The 21,875-nt window shown below is 39.6% G+C and overlaps 1 protein-coding gene across 6 annotated transcripts in view; it reads right to left on the minus strand.

The window, feature by feature from the left end:
• The window catches only part of PTPRM (protein tyrosine phosphatase, receptor type M), a 728,011-nt gene that overhangs the window by 66,872 nt on the left and 639,264 nt on the right, over positions 1 to 21,875 (minus strand). For all 6 annotated transcript variants that reach the window (XM_019546207.1, XM_019546215.1, XM_019546231.1 and 3 more), the window contains 3 exons: positions 21,002 to 21,089; positions 8,414 to 8,490; positions 4,377 to 4,413 (listed from right to left, as the gene is read on the minus strand). In XM_019546207.1, coding sequence (XP_019401752.1) covers positions 4,377 to 4,413; positions 8,414 to 8,490; positions 21,002 to 21,089 — 202 coding nt within the window. The remainder of the gene's footprint in view (positions 1 to 4,376; positions 4,414 to 8,413; positions 8,491 to 21,001; positions 21,090 to 21,875) is intronic.

Below are 21,875 nucleotides of genomic sequence, written 5' to 3' on the forward strand. Positions count from 1 at the left end.
TCCAGTTTTGGGCTCCACAATTCAAAAAGGATGTGGAGAAGCTTGAGAGAGTCCAGAGAAGAGCCACATGCATGATTAGAGGTCAGGAAAACAGACCTTACAACGACAGGCTGAGAGCCATGGGGCTCTTTAGCCTGGAAAAGCGGAGGCTCAGGGGTGATCTGATGGCCACCTATAAGTTTATCAGGGGTGACCCAAGGGATGACGAGGTCAAAAGGTCATAAATTACTACAAGACCATTTCAGGCTGGACATAAGGAAGAATTTCTTTATCGTCTGAGCCCCCAAGCTCTGGAACAGCCTGCCATCGGAGATGGTTCAAGCACCTACGTTGAACACCTTCAAGAGCAGATTGGATGCTTATCTTGCTGGGATCCTATGACCCCAGCTGACTTCCTACCCTTTGGGCAGGTGGCTGGACTTGATGATCTTCTCAGGTCCCTTCCAGCCCTAATGTCTATGAAAATCTATGAAATGGTTTGTCTGTGTTAAAATTAGATGTATAAAAGGAAAAGAAAGACATAATGATTTGAGGTGCTACTTTGGGCTGATTTAATGCAAAAAGATCACTTGACTTCACAATATTTTTGTAATCATTGAGCTTTATATTTTAAAAATAAATCACCTAGGCCCAGGCTTCCACTTACATTATGGCTGCTTTCCCCAAGACAGATAGATGATATTAGTGAGTTTAGCAGTGACGAAACTTGTTAGAACTCACTGAATTAATAGTCAGGGGAAAATAATTAAATATAAAAATATAAGAAATAAATATACATTTTTTTTTACTTTCTAATCATGGTCAAATAGTCATTTAACATACGAGAAGAACAATAGGTTAATGTCAACTGGAGACAATAAAATTGACCAATACGGGGAGATCAAGTAAAGCATAGACATTAATGTCTCTTATTAAAAGGTCCTGCTGAAATTCACTGACTACCTAATTCCTGGAAACAAAACTTGCTGACAATAAATTGGATAGTTCATATAGATACTCAGTATCCTGCAGTGAAAAATTGTTTAAAGAATTATAACCATGGAAGAAAGGGAGAAAAAGCAGCAAGTGATGTTTTTTAAATTGCACCTGCTTGTTAGTTCTGTCTGACCTGCTGCACTGACTTATGACAAGGGTTCTTTATTATCAAGGAGGCTCAGGTGCATATTCTATCTGCCAGTGCCAATTACAGCAAATCACCAAAAGTCTTCATTAACAGCAAGTTCATATTATCAGTCCCATTAAATTTACAGCACAGAAGAAAAGAGATGCTAATTTTTCCTAATCCAAACTGCAGGTTTTGAATTTGTTCCACTTATAATGCAGTAAAAAAAAAAAGTTCCATTGATTATTAGATACAAATACATCCTATTTGCTGTTTCTCTTAAAACCATTCCCACCCCCCTCCCCGCCCAATAGTAGCTGAATAGCAGCACTGGTATATATGCTTCAAGATATGGGTCTGCAAAGCAAACTCTGGTTATTACGGAAGACAGTAAAACTCTAATAAACAGGTGATTATGCAACTCCCAGCTCTGTTAAAACCAGATTGGTAGTCTATTACAAACTGATTCAATTTGCCACTTTTTAGATGCATACAATTATATTTGCTCATTAACACTTGATATGTTGAATGCAGCTGAGGAAGAACACTAGGACAATTAAATATCAATCATGCTAACTCCACAGAGACCTAAAAATGACTTGTCTAACGATATTTCCTTGCAAAGAATAATATGTGTGTGTGTGTGTGTGTGTTGAGGGGACAGGATTCAGAAGATTGAGATATCTTAGGGGAATTACACATGTAGCTCAAAATGTGTCACATCGATGTGCCTACATGTTTCTATGAGGAACTGTCTTAAAAGGAATATGAGCAATTTTGGGTATGTTCAGTGACAGGTTTACAACTAAAACTGACAAACAGGCAGAGAACCTTTTTTTTCCTTTTTCTTTTATATTATGTTTGTAAGGGCTATGTATCAATCCAGAAGAAATGCTCAGTTTCAGGATGCTTTGCCAGCACTGTTAAAAATAGAGACCATAACTTTGGTTGAATCTTTCAGGAAGGGATATCACACCGTATCTAGGGTCTTGGCTGGAAATAAGGAGGCTGGACAGCAAGATCTTTCAGTTCTTATAAAGCACTTCTGGCACTAGTTCTCAAAGTGCTTGACAAGAAAAGCTTAGTGTCATCACCCATTTTACAAGTGGGGAACAGGGATGAGAAAGAACTTGCCCAAAGTCACCCAAAAGGCAAGCAGTAGACCCAGGATCAAGAAATAGGTCTGCAAAGACTAGTACTCATCACTTCTTCTAAGATGAAACTAAGCATATGCCTAAATTCATGAGAAAGACATTTGTGAAAATCTCATCTATAAACATTCTGAGACCTAAATCCAAACACAATCTGAATTTGTATCATGTTGCTTGTCCATTTTCTTGTTAATTCTCTTTCTTGATAGATCTTTTCATACTGCTGTTATCATCATAATTATCTGAACTGCAGAGGCAGCTAAGAGTGCCATGCATTAAACAGAAGCCCATCATGTGGGGCACAGCATAATTACAGAGCAAAAAGGTAGCATTCAAAAAGCTTGAAATCTGAAGTCACTTCTTTTTAAATTTTGCAAGAAAACTTGCATTCAGCTTCTTTATTCTCCTCACCATCTTGCTGTTTCTCTTTGCTGCCATATTGGTTGGAACCATAGTAGCTAATATTCAAATTACCCTAAATTTCACTAATGCACCCATCACTTCTTAAAAATTCTTTTATCTAGGTTGGCTTTAGACGCCTTGGGAATAAATTTATCAAAAACTCAGTATTTGTTGTTTAAGTGCCAAGAAATCGTATTTAAAATGGCTTCAGAGAACGTCTCATTATCAGAATAGTTTTTAATAGACTGGATTAACCTGTACAACATGGAGCTCAGTACCTGGAAAGGGCCTCTGATTATATAATCTGGACTGTAAACAAAATGACAATGCAGCTGTTTTCAGTTTTTCACGTACCAATAAAATCAATAGCACCATAAATCAAAGGACAAATGGAACTATTAAAGTTGCTTAGTGAGAAAGCCATGTTAACTAACAAACAAAACAAAACAAAAAAATGAGAAAAGGAAATCTTCAGAGAATATCCCAGTTTCTGTTTCTGAGTTGATTGGTAGAGAGGTTGGAGGATGTGGGTCGCTGAGGGTAGGTGACATTGGTGGTAGATTAAGCAAGTTAAACCACGGTCCTGCCCCACTGACATCAGACAACGGAGGCTGCAATGAAGCAGCAGATGATTTGGGACTAATGACAACTACATTACAGAGGGAAGGTTTAAATAGCCTCTGGTAATATCAGGGGCTGTGGTCTGCAAAAATTAGGCTGTTCAAGTGGAAGTGGTAATGCAAGTGCCCTTATTTAAGATGATCAGCTCAGTTTGTCTTAATGGTATGTCCTCAGAATGCACACCTTGTTTCTCTGACCAATAAATGAGAAATGAAACTGTATTTCCTAACAGGTGCTCTTAGAAGACTATGCACATACTGAAATAAATTCATTACCCAGGTGCAGCTCACACCTTTTGCAAATCCACTGACAAATTCAGGAAGCTCTATTATAGCATACCTATTATAGAGAAATATCCCTCCCAGCAGTGGAAGGGCAATCAAGTTTTCACATGTATTCTATCCAACACCCTTTTCCGAGCAAATGCAGCAGAAGAGACTTTCTAATCATTTCATATTATGATTCAAAACCCATAGTAGACAACTTTCTCATCTGTTCCAGCTATGATCTTGGCCAAAAGTTAAATAAGAACTATGTCAAAATGGGCAAGTTACATCTTTGATAAGAGTTAAAATTTGAAAAACTCTTTTGTGCATTAACGAAAGGAATAGATATCTATCTGTTCATAAGCAAACATTTGAAGGAAGGCTAAAAAAAGTCTCTCCTGTCTCTTTCAGGAATCAAATCTGCTTTCCACATTGTTGCAAAACTAGTACATCTTCACATCCTACATTAAAACTTGTCAGCTAAAATTTTCAAAAAGTGCCTAAGTGACAGAGACACCTAAGAGAAATCCCTGAATAGGATTTTTTTCATTAATCATTCGTGCCTTTGTGGGTAAGGTTACTGGGATTAAATATTCTTTGAGTTTTATATACAGAACTGTTGGATGCAAAGGTAAAGGAAACCCTACATTAAGCACTTGGAAGCTGGAGAATCTATATTAAGCTGTTTGATGTAACAAGTTCTTGAATTCATTCTGTGTTGTTGAAAAACAAGTATTGAAGAGTGGAAACCAAACCTACACATTTTTATAGCTCTGCATACAATCTCTTACAGTGCACTTAACCAATAAGAAATATAAAAAGAGGCAAACCTACCTTGCGTAGCAATGTAGTGATTTGGCCTATGATAACCCTAAAATAAATAGAGAAAAGTTGTGAACTAATCTGCAGACTCTGCATGATGGGTGTGCTTGTATGAATACAACTTCACAAAGGCTACAGACAGACATGCATTTTAAGTGCTCTGAATCCCAAAGCACTTCAAATTTGGCACTGTGCAGATGTGCACCCCAACCCCTCCTGCCACAAACACTTTAAAATAGCGTATGTCTCAGGCCTCCAGAGGTTCACAAGGACAGCCGAGTGCACGCAAGAGTGGTCACTGGCTGTCCACTGTAAGGGTTGGAGGGAGAAGAGGACTTAGACATGCCAGAGGACTGCTGGCATGTACAAATGTGTCAGGAAGCAAGTCAAAAGGAAGTGCTGAAAAGATGTTCCCCTGTTTTTGAGGGACATTTTTGAAGCACGTCTTTGGCCATGTTCACTCTGTGGAACATTTCTGGATACCTGGAGCACTTCATATGTCACATCTGTCTAGGACCACAGGCTAACTTACAGAATACAATGACAATAAAAATTACATATTAATAACAAAATTCTGTTCTCTCCAACCTACAGCAAATTTGCTCTGTGAAAGGGCAAATGTAAGGGTCCCTAAACTATCAGTTTGTTTAGGGACTGCCTTCTTCCTGGTTGGCTTGAAAAGTACTAGTATGAACTTCCCAGCAGCACTTGCAGCTAATAATAGCAAGTCCTTTTGCAAGCCTAGAACACCAATACTTGGGTTGTGAAATGTTACTTAATGCGATGACAGTCCCCTGTCTGACAGCTAGATTGACTTTTAGCTTGGGTACCCTCTATGATCTGTTTGCAAATAATTTCTAAAAAGCAAAGAACAACGACAACAACAAAGCAGGGGGAGGGGAGAGAGAAGGAGGACATGGGCGATAAATTCTCTGAAAAAATGGTTTCATGTGACTAGTTTGTATCTGAATGGAAAGAACACAAAAATAATTTTATGTTTCTCTCTGCAAAGACAAAAGTAAATTAATCTCAGGTTGGGTGAATTATAGACACTAACAATTTATGGATTCTTTATAGCAATGGTTCTCAACCTTTTTACTACTGGGACCCATTTGCAAAGATCCATGGCCTGTCCCAACCCACAGCCCCCTGGCCCCTCCCACCCCCAGAGCAGTGTCTCCCAGCCAGCCTACCCCCGTGGCACTGGCCCCAGTGCTGCCAGACTGGCCATGCAGCTCTCCCCTGCCCTCTTCCACCACTGGAAGGGGCAGGTGCCTTCCTACCGACCCTCTGCCCTGCTGTAGCTTGCAAACCTCTGAAATATTCTTGCGACCCACTTTTGAGTCACAACCCATAGGTTGAGAAAGACTGTTTATAGGACTGAATATTGGCTCTTACTGGGATGCAAACTGGGAACAATATAATTTGTGTTAATATTTATGTTTCTGATATTATGGGACTATTACCAGAGATTTAATGTGTGCACCAGTATGAACAGTTATAAAAATATTAATACTAAAAAGCTCTAAATAATGGTTAGGTTATGACACCAAAAAAAGGAAGAAGTTACAGCTTACAGTCAACATTCACTTGTAAGCACAAAAATAATTAGGAGGATGGGTGTAAAATATGATAAAAATGACTGAAGTAACTTGAAGAACTCTTGTGGCTTCTTCAAAGGGGTCACAGGGTTATTACATGAAAAAGTTACAAGAACTACTGAAGCAGCCAGGAAAACTTTGAATACCCCTAAACTGAAATGTATCTGTGCAGCCCTGGACAGAGTTGTATTATTCTGTCCATGTACCATTTACTATCTGTGGAGTTGGATCTATTCATCCTATTAAACCAGAAATTGAGAGATTTATGTCAAGGGAAAGTCTTACTAAACAAGTTTTGCTTATGCCTACACCATTAGGCTAAGTACAGACAGTCAAAAAGCCTGAGTCTGAATTCATTCAATCTTTGCAGGTTCGTCTAAACTGCATAGATTGAACGATAAGGAAGTGAACACTTTTGATTCCAGAAATGCAGCCACACACCTGCAGTGGCCCAGGCCAGAAGCTTGGTGGTGTTAGAGCATACCTCTCTGCAGAGAGCTTGGACTAAGGCCCCCCCACCTTGTGGGGAAGGTGCAAAGCATCCTGGGATGCTGAGAGACTGCGAGTTAACTTGAATCTGGAGGTAATCTGGGGCGGAAGTGCAATAAACTGATTTTACTTAAATCAGTTAAGCCTTAATACTACATCCATCCATCCAGGTTTATCTTAAAACAATTTTGGACATTTTGAAAACAGTTTATGTACATTGAGCTTCTGTTGTGTTACGGATTTGAACTGGTTTTCAATCACTTATACTGGTTTATGTTTAATTTCTGTCCCTAGCCTTAAAGGTGTGTCTTTTGCTGTAACTCAGCTCTATTGACAACATGGCAACTGTTGTAATCTACCTATGTGAGACAGGTATCGCAGCATCTGGAATGGAGAAACTGCAGTGGAATCCTCACTATCCAACACTCTTACTAATAGACAAACACTGTTGTTGCCTATTGGCTTCTTAGCTCCTACCACCTGGTTGACATTTCATAACTTTCATGCTTTGCACTTTCTGTGATGAATTACGACCTAAAGTCATTTCTGCCTTTAAGTACGATGGCATCTAATCCTACTCTCCCCATCCTGTTTTTTCTAAGACTAGGAAAGAGTGGTCTAAACAGTTATAAATAGGTTTTTATGGTCAAAGTTTTCCTTCTACATATTTTGTGGAACTTCAAACCTAGATCAAAATCATAGTCCTGAGGTATAATTCAGGTTAAAACCAGAATTTAAAGTCTGGCGTTTCCTTTCAATGTTGGGAAAGTTTGAATGTGGATCCAAATTTAACTCCATAACACCAAGCCAGCTTTTCTTTATATAATGGTATATACATTTTATCCACAGTTTTGCTAGACATTTAGGTAGATATATGTCTGCTTTTTTTCTTTACCTCTTGATAAATGTGTAAAACACTACGGGATAGAGTAGAAATCTAAGTCTAACTTGATTTCCACTCAACACATTAGTAAATACCCTGATAAACAAATAACCTTGAGATTATCTACAAGAAAAAAATTGGTAGCTTAATTTGGTTTCAGCAAGTCTACTACTCTGCTATCAATAAAGAAAAAAAATTGACTAAATTCCCTTGTCAAAGCCAGTAACAATATCTTAACTTGCAGATCAGGCATGTGACACCTTTATGAAAAGGCATCCCTTCTGAAGAAGAATCCATTCAGGGTTGGTTGCTTTTTAATAAACAGTTGTTTTAGCACTATAACATCTAAATCTCTTTGTGAACACTAAAATCACAAAAAATTGTCATCTCCAGATTTCAGACTTTATATAGTATTGACTTCCTAATGATTCTGAATTTTACTTTTGAGTGTATTCTTTCAACCAAAAAAACATGCTGTCTCTTAAAGAATTTATTCTAATGTAAAACATTAAGTTAACATGATGCAGAATGAACAAAGAAGCAGTCTTCAATAATTAAACAGCCTACATATTTAATGAAATGTCTTGCTTGCATTAGAAGCACTGGTTAACAGCTGCAGACTATACTTTGAAGGCGACTTAAAAGTGCAGAGATGACAAGAGATTGCAAATCACTGCATTAGGAATTACAGAGTTTTGTCACATTAATATGCAAACAGCTTTCTTTTAAATGTGGAATTATGCCAACTTGTTGACAGAAAATGAAAATAACATTTCCTTAGTCCATATAAGCATCAGAAGACAAAGTAGCCAGATAATATTACTCACAAGGTTCTATTTCAAAACATGGCTGTTTTGGGGAAATGACTGCTTTCATTTTCTTATTGACAAATCTTTGGCATTTTATTTTTTATCCTTTATTACACACATTCCTCTGACTGTGTTTTCCAAAAATGCTTAGCAGCCAAAATCCTGCTCAGCTGTGGAACCTATTACAAATGATCAATAAAGTGTGAAAATAACATAGACTGCCTCTTAATTGAATATTAACTTTGTTGACTACCCCAGTATACTTACATCAATATAATTTCCATTGATGTAGTCTGAGTTTGTTTCTCCTTCAATGGGCTGCAGTCTCACTCGAGAATGATCATCTGAAATTGGAACAAAAGTGAAACATAAATAAGCAAGTTCTTCTTGTGTTTTTAGTAGGCCCAAAGTATAAGGACATATACAAATCTGAATCTTTTTAAAGTAAGTAAAAATATGATCAGCTGCACTTTTTAAACACCCAAATTCCTTGTGATACTGGATTCAAATGAGACTAAAACATCTAGTACAGAAAAAGAATGCCTTTCATTAATGTATTTACTGGCATTTAATTGCCAAAAGGTTCTCTCAGCTATGAGCACAAATTAGAGAGGCTTTACAATAGCCTCTGGTAGTAAACCATTATCTTATTAGTGAAGAGACAAGAGAGACCAAGACTTAGGAAATAAGCTTGATAAACCATCTCTCTTTTCACTTACTAGATTTACAAGTTACTGTATGATTTACTCATTTCAATCTCTACACAGGCCACACTCAGATTTCCGAATTTCCATAAAAATATCATAACAATATGAATGTCTTTTGTATTTGCTACATAACAGCTGATAAAGCCTGTTAATGACCAATTCTAAACATCTTGCAACCTCTCATTTCATAAACTCTACCTACTTCATTCCCTCCAGCGTTACTGGTTTTTACAGTTATGCACACAGCTGCTTCACATTACAAGACAGTTAAAAATTCAGTTTTAAAATAATCCCTTCATATTGCAACTTGTTTCAATACTTTTTCAACTGAAGAAGAGATGTGTCTACCTCTGCTGGATCTCAGAAAATCTCTTATTTTTTGCTTCATTAATCCCCAACTAATATTTTAACTCAAGCAGCCTCTTTTCTGTGTGAGAGCTAGCAGATAGGGTAAATTTGGAACCCATTAATACAGGGGCGGGTAATTATTTCAGGCGGAGGGCTGCTTACTGAGTTTTGGCAAGCCATTGAGGACCACATGGGTAGCCCTGCCCTTTGACAGCTGCCCCACCCCCGGTCACCATCTTGGGACCGGCAGCTGGGAACCACGTGGTGCCAGTGCAGCGGGCAGGGGAGGGGCAGAGCGGGGAAATGACTACAGCAGGTGGGGGGGGAAGGGGCAGTGAGCGGGCGTGCAAAGCGCAGCAACAATGGGGCAGGAGCATGAGGCCCACATTGGTGCACTGAGGCTAACGCCACTGAGGCCCAGAGCAGGGTGGCAAGAATACAGGGTCCAGGCTATCAGGGACTCTGTGGAACTGGGCTGCACTGCTCAAGCAGGGAGAGAAGGGAGCCGGCTCAGCTCCACAGAGCTCCTGGCAGCCCAGCTGCACGTTCCTGCTGCCCTCCTCTGGGCCTCGGCAGCGCTGGCCCTGGGGTGGCCCAATGCTTCTGCCTGACTGTTGCTGTGCTCTGCACGCCCACTCACTGACACTACCTCCTGCTTGCCACAGCCATTTGCCTGCTAGCTCCCTGCCCACCTGCCGGCCAGCCTCCAACACCATGTGGTTCCCAACTGCAGCACCAGGACTGCAGGAGCTGGCCTGGCCAGCCCTGAGGACTGAAGCAATTGCCCACTGTCCTCCAATGCCCCCCCCCCCCCCTCCTTCTTACCTGTATTTCTCTCCACAGAGGAAGGCAGGAACAGCCCCAACCCGGAAACCTCCAGAAGCCCCTACTAGGCAGAAGCTGTCAGCTGAGACTTGGGGTGGGAGGGCGGGACTGGGGACTGGACTTGCTGCTGCAGGTGTTTGGTTCTGCCACTGGCTCCCCCTGGGTCCTACTGCCCCTAGCTTCTGTCATTTTTGACAAGCAGCCAGGGGCAGATATATATTAATTTTCTAATTTTTTTAGGGATGCTGTGGGCCAGACAGAATGGCCTCATGGGCTGGATCTGGCTCACGGGCCGTATTTTGTCTGCCCCTGCATTAATATATTCCCTAATAGCTAAGGATTTGCAGCCACATTTCCTTCCTAAAACATGGACCTTGCATACATATGATGAATTATATTACAATCTGGAAATTTCATAGTTCACATGAAGAAAACCTGAGGATTTGCTTTGCCAGATCACAGAAAAGATTAGTACTTTGCATCTGGGCAGAGTCAACATCTTATACCACAAAATGGGACCAAAAATAAAAAAATAAAATAAAAGGCATAAAATCTGATTGCCTTTACTTTACCATGTATAATTATAAATGCTATTGAAAGTCACAAAATCATGTGATCATGTTATAAATACAACCATTACCCTTTAGTGGTACAAAGTTCCAGAGATTTCTTTACTGTACAAGTATCACCTATTAATTATAGAATTATGTTCTGCTCAGAAAAGTGACCCCAAAGAAGAATATCTTGCATTCAAAAGCTTGTCTCACTCTATCCTAACTATGCAGTTGGTTCAGTAAAAGATATCACTCTAACAAACTCTTGCCTCTCACACTGTCAAATAAGACATTATGGATTGCACATTTTCTTCTCTCGATGATTTCTGTATTATGTGAGTTTGTTTTATGATTAAACTGTTAACCCTACAAATTCTGTTTGTGTGTTTGGGGTACAAGCTGATTTGTGTTTTATTCCTCATGAACAGTAAGACAAATTCTACAGAATATTGACACTTCTCTCAGTTCTTAGTCTTTATGCTACAGTTTTATTGATGCCTGTAAAATCCCTGATTTTTAACTTTGCACAAATGTAATGTGGCATTTCCTGAATACTGCCTAAAATAGAACAGAATTCAGCTTGCTCCCTTTTAGCTCTGCTTGTCTGCAGGTAAGAAGGAGTTTAGTAACAGTAGGCATCTGTCTGTTTTGTGAGATAATACAATTATGGTAAGTGAGACATCAGCTCACTGAACAGAAGCCTCATATGAAAGAGAAAGTGAAGATGGTATGACCTCTCCAGGGTGCAAAAGCCTGGGCACTATGGCCAGGGATAGACATTCAAGAAGCCTGAGCCTGAATTGATTCCATCTTTGCAGGTTAGTCTAACCTGGCTAGGCTAAACCAGTTTGTAACCATACAAACATCTCAGAAATGCAGGTACATGCCTGCAGTGGCTCAGGCTAGAAGCCAGGGCATGCTACAGCAGCCTTCCCTTCCCTTCGCTAGTGCTGAGCTGAGGAGGCATGGTCAGGGCCCAGCAGAACACTCTGATTAGGGAGGGGTTTCCTGCCTGCTCCTTTCTGAGCAGTCCAGCAAGCAGTTGATAACACAGTGTTTATCACCCCTAACTCAGTGTTTATAAGCCCATTAAGGAAACAAAGAAAACAAAAGCTTCTCTCCATTAGTTCAAGCTCTTCTCAAACAACTTTTTCCAAGGAAGGAACAGAAGGACATTACCAGATACCTGTTGATTAGCTCCAAAAAGTCCTAAGCGAATATAGTCCTGTCTGCCTTTGTCCAGTCTCCCACAACATGAACCATAGCCAGCATGTGATCTGCTAGCTATTCATGAGAGGTGTCTGGGTAAGGCAGAGGGGAGGAGGGGAATCCCTGCTTAGTAGGAAGCGGTGAGGGGAGGAGGAGGGCAGGGGAAGCCAGGCAGATACCTAGAGTCTCTGCCAGAGCTCCAGCCAGGGAGCAGAGGAGACGGGCCAGCTCTGCTGTGGAGCAGAAAGCCCAGCCCAGAGAGCATGCTGAGATGCTAGGGGAGTCTGGTTTAACTTAAACCAAGAAGGGGTATGGGACAGACATTGCTAAACCAGCTTGACCCAAATCAGTTAAATCTGATACTACATTCAAGCAGGTTTATCTCAAACCAATTTCAACCATTTTTAAACTGGTTTATGTGTACTGAACATCTGTTCTGTTACAGGTTTAAAACAGTTTCTGATCACTTAAACTAGTTTATGTGTAATGTCCCTAGCCTACATATGGAGACAGTGAGCTACCCACATACCAGTATCCCCCTCTCAGCCTTACTGGCTTAATCTAAAGGAAAGGCACATGCCAGTACAAACATGCCAGTAAACATATCCTGTTCGTTCTTAAAGTAAGCAAATATGACTTTGAGTACACTGAAGTGGTGGATCTCTTGAGTAAAAAAATGCAATACTTACAGTTACTTTCCAGATCAGGGGTACATTCTACCCTTGAATATTCCCTTGTTCCTTTTATTGTGGGACAGAGTGAAAAATAGGAAGCTTTTTTATTTTTCCCATTATATTCTTCATAATTTTTCATAACTATTAATGGGTGTCCCCCATGTTCTTGTTCCTTTAGGGCTAACTAATACCTTTTTTTGCATCCCCTTCAACATATGCAAGTTCTACAATGCTCTTTGGTAGACTTCCTGACTTTCAGAAATATTTTTCTTAAAGAAAGGTAACTAACAGTTGACATGACATGGCCATTGGTTAATAATTTATATTTTCTGTATGGTTTTATTTTGCTCTTCCACTGTGCACTTGGTTATTCTTTCTTTTTTAAAACAAATGCTGCATACTAGAAGACATCCTTAGGCATTTTCCTCAGACAACTCAGCAAATTCAGAGTCTAGCAATTTATGTAAGCAGTCAAGATTATTGTTTCTATTTTGTATTCTCTTGCATTTATCCAAGCTGAATTTCCTGTGATCCATTTGTTCAGTGCATCTAGTGATAATCAAAATCTTCTATTGATTTTTCTAACCTTGGGTAAAATTCTGTGCTCCTTAATTAAATATACAAGAAAAGGGAAGAAACAAAAAACAACATCAAACAAATAACAACTAATGGATTTTCAATGAATTTTGCTTCATTGAAGTCCTCTATATTTGGTCTAAACATCTTCCATGCCATCGACGATCTCACCAGTTCACTAATTGCTTGTCCTTCCAAATCACGGAGAGTTAAATTGTGCTCTGGTTCACCTCACTCACCATGTGGTCACAGCTGCAACAAGCAAGGTGCTTGAGCTGGATTTCCCTGTTATAAAAGACAGGGAGCTGCCAGTAGGGCACTCTCTGAAAGGGGCTTATGAAACTGAAACCTGCTCATCCTTTTGATTGAGAATAGCCCAAATATAATGGCTTTTGAGCATGGTGCAAAAGGTGTTTGTTTAACAATGCTTGGAGAAATAGATGAGCTTGGGCAGTGGTAGAAAGGGGCATTTCTATTGCTTTGGTTTATTGGCAGTGTGAGCTAATTAGTTACTTGTCTATAATTACTGAGTGCTGCTTCTGGGCTGACTCAATATGGCTGGAACAGACATTGGCCTTATGACACCATAAAACATGCTTATGGCAGCACAAAGGCCAACCAAACAGACATCCCTTGTTGCACCACAAATGGCCAAAATTTGTTGCCACAACATAAGCAGTATACATTTGTGTTGCTATTTTGCAGTGGACACCTGTTTGCTTTAAGATGGGAAAGCCCATTCCCAGGGGATGCAGTATCAGTCCTCTGAAGCCCTGGTAGCACCTGACTGGGTTCCCCTGTTTGCAGAAGTATGCCCCAAGTTGGATTTCCCAGCTGCATCTCTGCAAATGGAGAAACCTGGGGTAGCTTGGAAAACCTGGGGTTTTCTTGTTGGCAGAGATGCACACCCAGGGAATCTGACTTGGGATGCATCTCTGCAAATAGGGATTTCTGGGGTTTCCCCAAATGCAGAGGTGTACCTGAAGATTCTCTGGCTGTGCCTCTGCTAGTCAGGAAACCTTCATTTTCCCTGTTTGCAGAGTCATACTTTAAGTCTTGTCCTACATGATTAGGCCCCAGCGACACTCAGGGGTATCAGGGACCCAGACCCTGTGGGACCATGGTTAACATCTGTTTCACCCAAATGATTAGATCAGCTGTGCTAAGACACACCCTTGCACAGCTGATCCACTTCATTTGGTAATTTTTCTTTATACCCTGTGTTATATGTATTTAGTTCTATTGGGTGGTCACTGTGATGTGGTTGCTTAAGTACCTGTTACAGTTCCTCTAGATTCTCTCTTGTTGGTTGCTTATCTAAAGAAATACTCCTTTGGAAAGTAGGGCACAACCCTACCACCCAGTAGGACTTGTTTGTATTGTAAGTGTATGGTCTGGGAAGGAGAATAAGAACCTGGATATGCAGTATTTCTTTCCTGTCTATGGCTAATGACAGAAAAAGGAAGGGTAGGAGAGTGGGCAGTAAATGGACAATGCCTTTTTTCTCTTCCACTTCCCACCAGTGGAGCAAGGAAGGACTGTAGTCTTATGAGTCAGAATTCCTTCAAAGCGCTTGCTCTCATGGGTTACAGTTATGCTCTCTTCTTAAAGACATGCTACCCCAACTACTTTAAATAAAGCAAAACCAAATTCCAACCCAGGCTTCCCTACAGCTGATTACTACCAAACTCATTTTTATACATTTGTTCCTTCCACTGGTTATTTTAACTAACAGTCTGTAAGAGGGAGCTTATCAAAAGACTGAAATATTCAAACCCATTATGATCACTAGGTCATCCTTTTCAGCCTCATTATTAACTTTTTCAAAGACCTCTAACAATTTACAAAGACATTATTCTTTCCTTCCAGAAGCCAAACTTATTTGACCCTATCAGGTCACAAGTATCCAACTGCTACACTATTCTACATTTAATTAAGCTATTAATCAGTTTCTTTAGAACAGAGGTGAGGCTCACAGGCCTTTAAATCCTAGGCTCTATCTTACTTAAAAAACCCCCAATATATTAGTAACTTTGCAATCTTCAAGCAGTTGCTGTTTTTATAGTTTTTGGACCTGATCCAATTCTCACAGAATGTGCTGAATTCTTAGTGGTCTCAGTAAGAGTTGGACTGCCTACATATTGGATACGTGACCCCTGTGAGGTCACATATAACTTTCTTCAAAAAACTCCAAGTGAAACCAGCTATTCTATTGATGATATTCACATGAGATTTACAAGTTACTGTATGATTTACTCATTCCAATCTCTACAAAGGCCACACAGATTTCCAAATTTCCATAAAAATATCATAACAATATAAATGTCTTTGGTATTTGCTACATATCAGCTGATAAAGCCTGTTAATGACCAATTCTAAACATCTTGCAACCTCTCTGTTATTTCATAAACTCTACCTACTTCATTTCCTGCAACACTACTGTTTTTCACAGTTATGCACACAGCTGTTTCACGTTACAAGACTGTTAAAAATTCGGTTTTTATGAATTTAGCTAAGACTTCCTCATAATATCCCTTGGTCCCTGTTATCTGGCATGGGCATCATACCTAGTAGCATTCTGTCTTCCAGTCTGCAATGCGGATAAATTCCATAAGACCCACAGGAAGACGGATGTCCAACCCCCATTCACTTTTAGTGGTGTTTGGATACCTATCTCCCTGAAAATCCCAGGTGATGGTTTAGGTTTCGGGGCACACTTTCTAAATATTAATTAGTTCTTTATCAAATCAGGGGAAAAAATAAAAGCATGTGCATATTTAATCACACATGTTTTGGATTCAAGAGATACACAAATAATATGTGCCTCTAGCACTTTGTTCTTAAATAGCCTTTAGGCAATTTCTCTATTTTTAAAGATTTTACTTTACCCTTCGCCTGCTGTTAACCAGTTGCTTCACTGTTAGTCTGTAGGGAGTCATCCTTTTTTTAATATCAAACCTAATTTTACACTGATCACACCATCAACCACTTAAACCTTCAAAATTACTTCTGTTGAAACTTGTTTTTCTTTGTAGATATGGAGATAAGTTTCTCCCCCCTCCTTTTCCCTATCTATGCCAGTCTATGGGCAATTTTATTTACAATTACTTTTGAGTGACCCATCTTTTGTGGTGCCCAGTATCAGACACCTTAAAGGGAACTTATTTTCAGAAAAAAACAAGCATCTGCTCTCCGGAAACAAGGCCCTACAAAAGCATCTTAAGCTGGGCACCTAAAATATCTTGTTCCTTTGAAAGTCTTGATCTATATTCTTTTCTCATGCAGCACCAGAATGAAAAAAATTGTAGAGAACAGATCATTCATAAGGGACCAACAAATGGATATTATGAAAACCCACACATAACCCCTATATGACTAATACAGACAAAAATCCATTTTCAGACAAAAGGTTCATTTCACAGTTTCAAAACCCTTTTAGTCCTTAATGAGAAAACAGCATAAAAAGATGTCCATACCTAATAAGGAAGGAATACATTATGTGTGGGTAATTGGATTGTGGTCAGCATTTAGCTTGCTGATGAAGTAGCTCACAAGTTGCTGTAGCCACCTTTCCATTGTGGCTGGGGCACGCTTGTACCCAATTAAATTCCCATCACTTGGGTAATGTAATGTGGCTTGCTACTTTGAGACGCTCCCGCTGTGCTGGCAGCTTTCTGCTGTTCCTTTAATTCCCTTACAGAGCAGTATCGACTAAAAGCTGTAGTGTAACAATGGCATCTTGGGGGATTTAAACAGAGAGGATAAATGGATGGAAAAACCCTAACTTAAACTCACTTTCTAAAAAACACGTTTCACTGCAAAATATACCTAGGACTAGTAGTCTCTAAGTCATCTGCAATGCCTTTAATATCTTAAACACAGAACAGAAACAGAAATTCTTGAAATGTCTTCATAGCTGAGGTTAATATTTTAACAATGCTCTGGGGACACGTTTTCAAAAGTCAAGTTAAAAGTCTACTTGAGTCTAACAACCCACCGGGCTAGAACAGTTAAGGAACACCAGTCTCTATAACCAGTGGCACATGAGGGAGCCCTAGCCTTGTGACTAGCATCCTGTCCAGCTGCCTTTGAGTCCGCAGCCTAAATGACCAGGCACCCATTTACAGCTGAGTCAAAGGTGGGCAGTCTTTGTCATAGAGCCAGAGTGTGGCTTTGTACTTGGACCTTCTGGTGTCAGAGCAGCATGCCCTAAGCACTCTGTCACTATGTCCTAATTTTAATAGTTCACTTCTGTAATTATTTTTACCCCAGATTTTCACTCATGCCCCCATTTGTGTGGACAGCACCCTTCAACACCAAATAATTAGACAATTAGCCATAATAGTATTTGCCCATAATCAATTAATGTAGGACAAATGTGTGGGGCTCACCTTGGAGACGCTTTAAAAATGGTGTCCTTTACTAAAATGGCTGGCTGCTGTAACTCATGGTATTCTAAGTTCTTACTGCCACATAAATAGTATGCTTTATTGATAACGACTCCATCCAGCACTTTCCCTTTGCTAAATATTGATGCCATATTAAAAGTAAATTGCGATCTGAACGATCAAAGTAACATTTGCCCTCTTGGACAGTCTTCAATATTACTTGTAATTGCAATTGATTTGTGTATCTAATATCTTATACTTGTTTTCCCTTTGCTACTCATCACTTCATTACCTCAGATATGCAGTGCTATTAGTCTTCTACTTACTCCAACCAAGGGCAGCCAAACTGACAGGCTGCTTAGAACATGACATTAAGAGAGATGGTTGACACAGCTAAACCTCGACTAAAATGTGAAACTATTGTCACAAGATTAGATTCTATTTTGTAAAGGAAGAAGAGGCAGATAAACAATCTGTTCTTGAAAACCAGGCCGTAGCTGCACTATTAGTATTGTTATCCCTAAATAATAATTATATGAGCCTCGATAAATTGCTACATTCTCCCAAAAGAAACCCATTAAGGACTCTTTAAAGGAATCCACCCATATAAACATTCAAAACAAGGAAATGCTTTAATGTTCTACACCATGCTTACCATTTTCACTAGCAGACTCCATCTCCTCTATAAATAAGTACCATTTACTCCCAAAATGTTTTGTAATACAATAATCAAGCCACTTTCGTCGCAATCATGCCATAACACAAAACCCTGCCTTAATAACATCCACATGCATGTCCATTAGGCATCAGTATATCAGTGAACTATACACATCATTTTCCCATGAGGTCTGAGTTTGGGCTGAGTGCTACAGTGTAATTGTAACAAATGCTGTGTTATAGTGCTACTGTTCTAGAAATTCTGCAGCTTTGCTTTTAAAATCCTATATACCAGCTGCTGACTTTTTAGCAGTATGATTAGGAATAAAGAGGGATGCAATTTACTGGGAAGGAAATACTGCAAGTTGAAATCTCTGGGAATTTTGAAGTTGATGGGTGCTGTGTGTTTTCTATTAAAAGATGAGCAAAAACTCTTGGGAGACAACAGGCAGAATTTCTAAAATGTGTGATTTTTCACTATTTAATTCTTTTCCTACAAAGCACATACAATAGGTAATTTTTTCACATTTACTATTTTTCTACAGGAAAAAATCTATTTCAACAAAAATCTGATTAAAAAATCAAAATGGGAGATTTTGTTAAAATCAAAATAGTTTTTACTAGAACAGAATATTACATTCTTTGTTTTTGAAAGAGCTTTTCCTTTTGAAATTTATTATTTGCTATTATATGTTTTTCATTTGTACAACATGAAAAATAAAATACATGTAAAATAAAATGAGAATAATGTCAGTTTTAAAAAAGAACAGCTAAAATAACCAATTTGAATTTATCAAATGTAATGTTTTGATTCACCTAAAATGATTTTTTTAATGAAATTCTGCCTTTTTGTTCTGATTCAGATTGGAAAAAAATCGTTATCAGAATTTCTGTGCTTTGAGCAGCCCTAGACATATACCCCCTATTTCAGATTGAGAGGTTTCAAGTTTGTCAGAAACGAGATACTGTCCCTGCCTTATTTCCAGGGCCAATGCCTCCCTGTGATACTATACAGCATATGCCCAGCTGTGATGAGTCAGAGGGAAAACTGCTACCTGCTGAACCATTACTACATTTTGTTTAGAGATTTTCCATTTAAATACTGACCATCTCTACTAAGTTTATGAACATGAAAATACAGCTGGGAAAGTCATGGGCTGTAGGCTGTCCTCAGGAATCCTCAGCCAAAATTTTAGCTATGACAGTAAAATCAGAAATTTAATATCAACGATGTCATTGCTGTCAACTTCTATCACCTGACCTTTCCTCAACCACCGTGCTTTCTGACTTTAATTCCTGACTTCCTTTCTCCTTTGCATCACAATTTCTCATCTTCATCCTTGGAGACTTCAGTTTTGATGGTCGGACACTTTTTCTGCTGCTCTTCTTTCCTTATTTCCTAATCTGGAGACTTGATATCAAGTCTTTCATTCACCAAACCAACCACCTGCTTGATCAGGTCTCCATTAAAAACTGCACTTTTACATTCCCTCTTTCCTGATGTCTTCAGCACAGGATTTCCCTTGTCTGACCATCATCATTCAACATGACTTCTCCTGAACGAATCAGTCCCTGATTTCCACTTGCACTGTCCTCTTTCCTGCCTTCTGGTCTCCCTCTTCCAGAGACATAACTGATATAGTTTGTAACCAAAGCAAGCTACTCTTTCATGGTAAATGCTGCTGAAATATATGTTGAGTGGTAATTTAAAAGCCAAAATTCAGTGATAAAAAAAGGAGAGGGGAGGATTAAACTTTTAGCTCCTGGCCACACCTGCACACTCTCAGCCACTCCCCTGACACCCCCAGCAGCTTCCCCTGACACGAACCCTGTGACTGCATTTCTAGCCTGGCTGCCAGAGCCTCTGCAGGTAACATGCAGTGGAAGCATGGGGTAAGGTCCAATGTCGCACCTGTCCCAGGTTGTGCCCAGGGCTTGTACCCTGCTAGCCCACCTGTAGTTCTGCTACTGTCTTCTTCTAGTGCTCCAGTTACTGATTCTCTCCTCCATCCTTACTTACCTACCATACTTATATGATAAAATTTACTTATGTATGATGTACAAGAGATAGTTGCAGCCATGGATAAAATATCAACTCCTACTCACCCTGGCAAAACAGTACTTTATATCTGTCACGTCAGTGAGGGGATCAAATGGCCAGCTTCCCTCTCACTCAGTCCCAGGCATTATTTTTCACTCTGTCCTGCCTCTGAACACACACACGTCCAGGATCTATTTCAAAATTGCCAGTTCTTCTCCTGCAATAAATCCAAGATGCAGCCTTACCTCATATCTTAACTCCTGCAACCTATCTTTTTTCTGGCTTTGATAAATACAATCATGCTCCACTTCTGTCCTTTCAAAAGGTTGATGCAGAAATTACGTTCCTGTTTTGCCGCTTCAGCTATTTTGCTCCTTTCAAAAGGCATCCCCTTCACTAGATCTGCCTTTCTTACTGCCTCAAATAAGCTACTTGCCTTCACCTGTAAGACCCTGCATGACCCTCCTGCGCCCACTCTTGTGCTATAGAGATACAGACTTAGGTCCCTCCTTCAGTGATGATGCATCCTTGATTGCCCATTTATCAAATTGCCACGAGTGTAGTTGCACTTTCTCTCACGCTGCCCATTATGTGTGGAAGGGATAATTTGTCCATTACAACCAAAGAGTCATGCACAACACAGCCTTTGCACCTAGGTGCTTCCAGAATTCAAACAAACATAAATATAAAGACACCAAACTTAAATGTTATCTTTGCTGGTTCAGAGTTCATTTGTAGCTTTCTTCCTGTCCCTTTTTTAATAGGAAGAGGGTTATAATTTCTATGTAAGTTCTCCCTGCTAGGGACTAGTGGCCACTCTTATCAGATGCTGAAAGGAAGTGAATACAGAAGCACAATTACACTGTCAACACTTACATGCAATGATATTCCCATATCTATTCTTCATTCTGTTCTCATCTTTTTTAGCTGAGTCCCATGGTGCCGACTGTCCTTCAAAGAAACTCTATTAAAAAAAAAAAAGGAAGTAAGTGACATTAAGACATGCAACATGTTCCAACAGGAACCTTAAAGGTATAAAATAAACCCAGGTGCAAAGAGAAAATATTGCATTAATCATAATACTTTTTGTTAAAGCATCATTTAACTAATTTGCTTATCTGATAATGATATCAGCCTCTTCTCCAAACAGCATGTGATTACAGCTCCATGTCTTAAAGGGGAAGGAGGGTTGACACAAGGATAAAGTGTACATCAGCAAGAATAATTTTTGTATGTGAAGAGTTAGTTAGTCTTGCCACAGTTACGCACTTTTAATGCCAAGTGTAATTGAGTATTTAATGTGCACTAACCAAACTCTGCTCACATTTACACCTCTGTGAAGTCACTGGTAACACTAGAATTACTTCATATTTACAGCAGTGTGAATGGGAACAGAATTTGACTCTGTGTTGCTAATCTGCTATTAAGAGATTTACAGGTTTCATTTACCTGGTGGTAGGTGGCTATTCCATCTCTTAACATTCACCTGCATTTTTCTTAATTTGCATTCAAAGAGCATGTGCATGCCTTTTATTAAAGAAAAACAGAATTTACAACACCTCCAAGATTCAAGGGCTATAGGCTGTACAGGAGGGACAGGATAGGAAAGCGAGGTGGGGGCGTGGCACTCTATATTAAGGAGGAATACACATCCTCGTCAATTAGCAAGCAGTCAGGGGAGGGGCACTCTGAAGTGCTTTGGGTTAGAGTACAAGGCAGTCGAGGGGAAAGAGATTTAACGGTGGGAGTC

This window comes from Crocodylus porosus, unplaced genomic scaffold (genome assembly GCF_001723895.1).
Source record: "Crocodylus porosus isolate Cpor-Errol unplaced genomic scaffold, CroPor_comp1, whole genome shotgun sequence".
NCBI classification, from domain to species: Eukaryota; Metazoa; Chordata; order Crocodylia; family Crocodylidae; genus Crocodylus; species Crocodylus porosus.